The sequence below is a fragment of the Rhinolophus hipposideros genome, assembly GCF_964194185.1.
Source record: "Rhinolophus hipposideros genome assembly, chromosome: 4".
Classification (NCBI taxonomy): domain Eukaryota; kingdom Metazoa; phylum Chordata; class Mammalia; order Chiroptera; family Rhinolophidae; genus Rhinolophus; species Rhinolophus hipposideros.
Window position 1 is genome coordinate 103,258,983 of NC_138050.1, and position 6,751 is coordinate 103,265,733.

The 6,751-nt window shown below is 42.9% G+C and overlaps 1 protein-coding gene across 1 annotated transcript; it reads left to right on the forward strand.

Moving 5' to 3' along the window:
• Positions 1–4,604: 4,604 nt before the first annotated feature.
• On the forward strand, positions 4,605–5,331 carry LOC308496969 (defensin alpha 5-like; the record flags this gene model as incomplete). Its single annotated transcript, XM_081046824.1, has 2 exons — positions 4,605–4,827; positions 5,219–5,331. 2 exons carry the CDS (start codon positions 4,605–4,607, stop codon positions 5,329–5,331), a joined length of 336 nt encoding a protein of 111 aa, XP_080902950.1.
• Between the last annotated feature and the right edge of the window lie 1,420 nt (positions 5,332–6,751).

Genomic DNA, 6,751 nt, shown 5'->3' on the forward strand with positions numbered 1-6,751 from the left:
ATGGTGATTACAAAGGCTGGCAAGTCCCAAATATTCAGGGCAAATCATCAGCCTGGAGACCCAGACGAGAGCCAATGTTACAGTTCAAGTCTCAACCCAGTCTGCTGACAGAATTCCCTCTTGCCAAGGGGAGGCCACTGCTTGTTCTATTCAGACCTTCAACTGATTGGATGAGACCCCTCCCCCAACATAGAGGACCATCTGCTTTCCAATCTGCTGATTTACATCTTAATCTCTTTCAAAACACACCCTACAGAAGCATCCTGAAAAACGTTTGATCAAGTACCTGGGCACTGTGACCTAGCCAAGCAGACACATCAAGTTAACCATCACTCTGAATCTTCAATTTTACTGGTCAATCTTCTAACTCTTCCCAGTGTGACATTGTTTCCATTCTTCAGAGGCAAAAATAATACGTTTTATCCACTCTATTCTCTGTCACTCCTTTTTCCACATTTCACGTGTCTGAAACTTTAAATCTGTCTTCTATCTACACGTAGTGCCAGGTGATAGTGGTTTAGCTCTGTATTATTTGGATGAACTTGTAGAACGGTGTGATTCAGGCCATCTTAGATCACGAAGAAATGCCAAACCCCATTGACATCCATTCATCGCTTTACTGTGTCAGGCATCACACTACCTGTTTCACGTGCCCCCCCTGTGGTAGGAGAGACATGATCATCTAGCTTTGAGAGGTGAAGAAGGGAGACGGGCAGGTGGTGACCTGCTCTTCAGTTGGGTCTATTGACTCCAAAGCCCATGGTCTCAAGCTCTAGACACCACCACCTCCAAACTGTGTAAAACCTAATACAGAGGAAGCTGGTGAGGTTGTGTTCTGAGTCCTTGTCCTGAGGAAACTGGACAGGGGACCAAGGTGCTGCGATCTCTTCTGTGGAAGATAAAACTCTACTCCAGAGGTTTCAGGTGAGAGATGTCAGCATCGTTGTAATAAAGATGGACCAGAGCCTGTATTCTGGTTTCAGGATTGACAACCAATGACGGCCCTGTGGGTTCCTCTTTTAATTTCCCAGGGCTTCTAGTTCTCTTCACATGAAAACTGAAATATGGCCTCACTTGTCTGTAAGGATCTTCTTTGCCCATAGGCTTGGACACCTGAGGCCCGAAAGCAGCCATAGGCAGTAGGAAATGATGGTCATGGCTGAGTTCCAATAGAACTTTACAGAAGGAGTAGGAGCGGCTGCTTGTCCCACGGGCCATAGCTCCTGATCCCCAGACCAGAAATTAGTCTATTTCAGGAGACATTTGGAGACAGAGCAACAGGCCAGCAGTGCCAGTGTGTGAATGGGTATATGGGTATAAGGGCAAGGAGTCCGAGGGTGTCACAGCGTGGAGCTTAGGTGGATAAGGTCCTCTCTGTCACGCATCATCAGGCAGAACACATTTGTCCTCCTGGCAAACAGCATTGCTGCCAGCTCTCATTTGGCCTTGGACGAACCTACTCCAACTCAAATTTTGAAATTGCAGGGATTCTCCCTTCCCTTACCACCAGGACACATGCTCCCTGTTCCTCCATGCTGGATAAGCAGGTCTTCCGACTGCAGAAAAGGACCCTGCCTGTCTTAGGAGTACCTCTGATGTGCCTACACTCACAGCGGATTCCTCACAGGCGTTACTTTCTCTCAGCTCTTCAACCTACAGACAAGGAATTTAAGATTCTGTGTGGAGACCAGGAAGGGAGCAGTGGTTACCTTCTTATCTGGTCCTGGAGGTCTTCTTCTCGTCCCAAGTAACTTTCAAACAACTTTCTCTTTCAGCTTTTTTGATGTTTGATGTGTATATCAGTTGGGACTAATATAATAGCCAACAAGAGATTTCTGAATAAAACTATTTTGAACAAAATACTGACCATGAAATGTGGGGAATTCAAAGAGTAATACTGGCCTCAGACACAAAATTGTATAAATGCTGTCTTTTCTCCATTGTACATGTTTAGCTTCTTTGTTGAAATTTATCGGTCCATATTTACGTGGGTTTATTTCTAGATTCTCAATTCTATTCCATTCGTCTGTGTGTCTCTTTCTCTATTGATACCATACTGTTTTGATTATTGTTGCCCTGTAGTACAAACTGAAGTCAGGGAGTGTGCTACCTCCATAAGTGGTCTTTTTTTTTTTTTTTTAGTATTACTTTGGCTATTCTGGGTCTTTTGTGATTGGTTCAATACAAATCTGATGATTTTTTTTGTTCTTAAAAAAAATGCCATTGGGATTTTATAGAATTACCATATGATCCAGCAATCCCTCTCCTGAGTATCTACGAAAAATCTGAAAACATTTATCCATAAAGCCATATAACTCCAGTGTTCATTGAAGCTTTATTTGCAGTGGCCATGACACAGAAACAAGCAAAGTGTCCTTTGATAGATGATCAGGTTAAGAAGGTGTGGTCTATATACACAATGGAATACTATTCTGCTATAAGAATAGATGAAATAGTTCCATTTGCGACAACATGGATGGACCTTGAGATTATAATGCTAAGCAAAGTAAGTCAGACAGTAAAAGTAGAGAACCATATGATTTCACTGATATGTGGTATATAAAACTGAAAATAACAAAAGAACAAGACAAACAAATGAAGAAACAAAACTCATAGACACAGACAATAGTTTAGTGGTTATCAGAGGGTAACGGGGGTGGAGGGTGGGAGATGAAGGTAAGGGGGATCAAATATATAGTGATGGAAGGAGAACTGACTATGGGTAATGAACACACAAAGTGGTATGTAGATGATGAAATGTACACCTGAATTCTATGTAACTTTACTAACAACTGTCACATCAATGAAGTTTAATTAGAAAAAAAGGAAAAAAATGTATGAATGCACAAATGATCCTGAAGGACAGTCTCTCTCTCTGTCTTTCGCCCTCTCTCTCTCTCTCTCTCTCCCTTCACCCACCATCCATTCATCGATCTATTATCTATTTCTCTATCTATCTCTCCATCTATTATCTATCTATCCATCTATATATCCATCTATCTGTCTATCATCTATCTATATCTACTTATCATCTATCGATCGATCATCTATCCATCTAGCTAGCTAGCTCTTTATCTATTATCTACCCATTTATCTAACAGTCTGTCTAATGAATTATTTAGCTCTGTTTTCATTAAATTTGACTTCATTCTCATGTATTAGCAACTGTAATAATCATTGTGAGCTCCATGATCATATGATCCTAACACTCCTCCTTCTCATGGAAAAGCCTCCTTTCCTATAAGGTGGCAGTGCTCTTCGTCAGTAGTTCCCAATCATATATGTTCCTCCGAAGCCCTGGGGTTACATCAGTCCCTTGGACCCTTTAATTAACATGCGGTGAGGGTGTCCCCAAAGATATGATAAGCATATGACACTCAATGACAAGTCCGGATGATAATAGATAATGAATGACCTGCTATAGGAAAAGAAAAGAAAAGAAAAGGCATTTTATTATAAATTATTGTATAAAAACACATCAGGAAAATCAATCATTTCTCAAGATACCAGTAGAATTTTCTAGAAACAGGTCTCCCAGAAAAAAGTAGAGGCAAAGAGGACTCAGCAGCAGGGGCATCCAGTGTCCTAGGCTGAGCAGCTAGCTGGTAGAGTCCTGAAGACAGCAGACAAATGGGCGTACCGCACGTTCTGCTTCACGGGCAAAGCTAAACTCTGCTTGTTCCACTGGGGCCCAGAAGGTGATGTTTGAAACCATCCATTTCTCTTTTTACATATTCCACTCACCCAAGTAATTTTCAACTGGGGAACGATAAAAAGGCTGAAGATTAAATTTTCTTCAATATATGAGGACCCTGAGTGATCAGGAACATGGCAGGCTCCTTGGGAAATGTGAAAACTGGAACAAAACTTTCCTCAATTGCTTTTATCAACTATTCATGGACAGTTACTTGAAAAACTCCAAATAAGTTGTACTGAGGCTTCTTTCAGGTCTGTCTCTTTACTCTCATGTCTTCATGTTTGCATTTTTATTTTATTTTATTGAAGTGTGTCCTGGAGCAATATTTTTCAAAAGGAATTCAAGTATAGCAAATTTTCTGAGTCTCCGAACATCCAAAAACACCATTTGTCCCTACGACTGTGAATTATAAATCACTTATGTACTGAATTCTGCATTCAGGTTATTGGCCCCCAGAAGTGTGAAAAAAGCCCTCTGGCATCTAGTGTTGCAAGTGAGAAATTTTATGCCCATATGATCATCACCCTTTTTTACAGTTTTACAACCATCTTGTGATGTCTTAGATGCCCTAGGACACACGTGTGCACATTTTCACTGGTAAATATTCAGGCAGATGAGAAACAGGGAAGCTTATCACGTACCTCACAGGCATCAATCATCACATACGAAGAACAAACATGGACACCAAGCAAACACACGCGTGCTATGAAAGGGGAGCAGCGACATCAGAGGAACATCAAAGTGACTCTGGGCGACAGGAGGAGGTGGGACAGGCCACCTGCCCTCACCCAGTCACACGCTGAGGGCAGTACCGTCTTTCCTCCAATCCTTCTATAAGTACGGCTGACTCCCTGTGATGCCCAATCGTTCTCTGATCCACACCTTGGCCTCCAGGTGAGTCTCAGCCATGAGGACGCTCGCCCTTCTCGCTGCTGCCCTGCTCCTCTTGGCCCTCCAGGCCAATGCCAAAGCCCTCCGAGAGACAGATGAACATGTTCCTGCCCAAGACATGCTTGAAGCCCTGGACCTGGACGAGCTTGAGGCCGAGGATCAGAACCTGCCCGGAAAAGAAGGCCAGGGCATGACCATCTCCTTTGGAGGAGCTAATCGCCTCCTTCAAGGCGCCTTAGGTGAGAGACCAGCCAACGTGCGAATGGGGTTTGTGGCCCATTAAACGGGCTTGATAGAGGTGGCCTGGAGTCTGGACTCAAAGGGGGTGTGTGGATGAGGTATGGTGAGGAATAGGTACCCCTGAGTTTGAGAGGTGGATTGTTGGGGTGGGCCCAGGAAAGAAGCACTCGCGTACGTGATAAACTGTTATCAGAGAAAAATTATGTGCCTGCAAGCCCAACCATCGCCAGTAAGATTGCTTGTGATTTATGTCCAAAACATGAGACCTTTCCACCCTAATTCGCTGGTATTTCACCTGTCAGATGACCTTAGAAGATGTCAAAGAGGCTGGCTCTGCCTCTAGTCCGTCTCTCCTTCCTCACTCTGTCTAACCCTCCGTTCCTTCCACAGGCCTTCAGAGAGCAACTGTCTGCTACTGCAGACCCAGCGAATGCCTTTCTCCTGAGTATTACGCTGGGACCTGTACCTCAGGTAGCATCCGATACTTTCTTTGCTGTCAATGAGCTTTGCAGACTGAGATCCAAAAGAGACGGAGATTCCACTGGAAGACCTGGAAGTAGTTATACTTTCAACCTTGTACCTCTTCTTGTTTCTGTCTCCAAAATAAACTTTAAGCATTAAACTCAGTGTTCGGCTTTTTTTTCCCCCTTTTGATATGGCTTATGGGTGTGCTTCATGTGCATGGAGAATTCTGTCCTGAATGGTCTCCATTAGGTTAACCAGTCGTCCTATCCCGAGATGCACAATTAGGGCATCACACACAATAACACAACAAGAAAATGAACATAACTGTAAACTACAACAATTTCCACCCACAAATTTAATCCATTCATGATGTTACCCAAAAGAGGGCACTTTCTATGGAATGTACAATAAGTGTTCTACACTCAAAGGAATGATGTATCCAGTGGGCCATGTTACTTGTTTTGTACTAGTAAGAACTGGGAGTACATTAATATCTGGAGATATTTATCTTATTGTAAGCAGACATGTCAGGTATACATTTTTTTCATAGCTGTATCAACAAGATAGTGTCAACTAACGCTTCAGTGTGCCGCAACAAGGAAAAGTTAAGAACTCTACCAAAAACAGTATATCCTCACCGGTATCAACGGTCTCAGACAGTAACCAAGAAGGGGAGTCCACAAGCTGGTCAGTATGGGTGGTCGGTGTTGCCCCACGACCCCTGAAATCAAAACCCCTTTTTCCCCCAAAAGGTTGATTATTTCGAAGTCCAATGAAGGAGTTGCTCTCAATTCTCTCTCTTTCAAGAGACTGCGTCTACTAATTATTATAAAGCCTACTCATTTTAATAGATTTTTATCAAAAATTAATATGTTCTTAATGATGCCACTGAACCAAGGCTATACTTCGTAATGATGAGACATCTGCTTGTACACTTAATGTTGTGTAAAACATCAACACTATTTGTGTCAGAAAGGCAGGTCTCTACAATCAAATTTCTAGAAAAGGTAGATATTAAAGAGTACTATGACATAATAAGAGACACTATTTATATTACAAAAACCACTGATGCAGCTTTGAATGACCTTCGACGGACACCAAGTACCTTTCCCTGGTGCAGAGTCACCTGTTTCACACCCAGACCTGAACTGCTGAAGAAAATTCAGACAACCACACAAATCGATAGTGTCTATCTAAACTGGTGTATGAGTCCGGGGTCTGCAGAGAAATAGAACCAAAAGCACGTGTCTAATCAAAGAGACCTATTTTAAGGAATGGTGATTACAAAGGCTGGCAAGTCCCAAATATTCAGGGAAGGTCATCAGCCTGGAGACCCAGACGAGAGCCAATGTTACAGTTCAAGTCTGAACCCAGTCTGCTGACAGAATTCCCTTTGCCCAGGGGAGGCCACTGCTTGTTCTATTCAGACCTTCAACTGATTGGATGAGACCCCTCCCC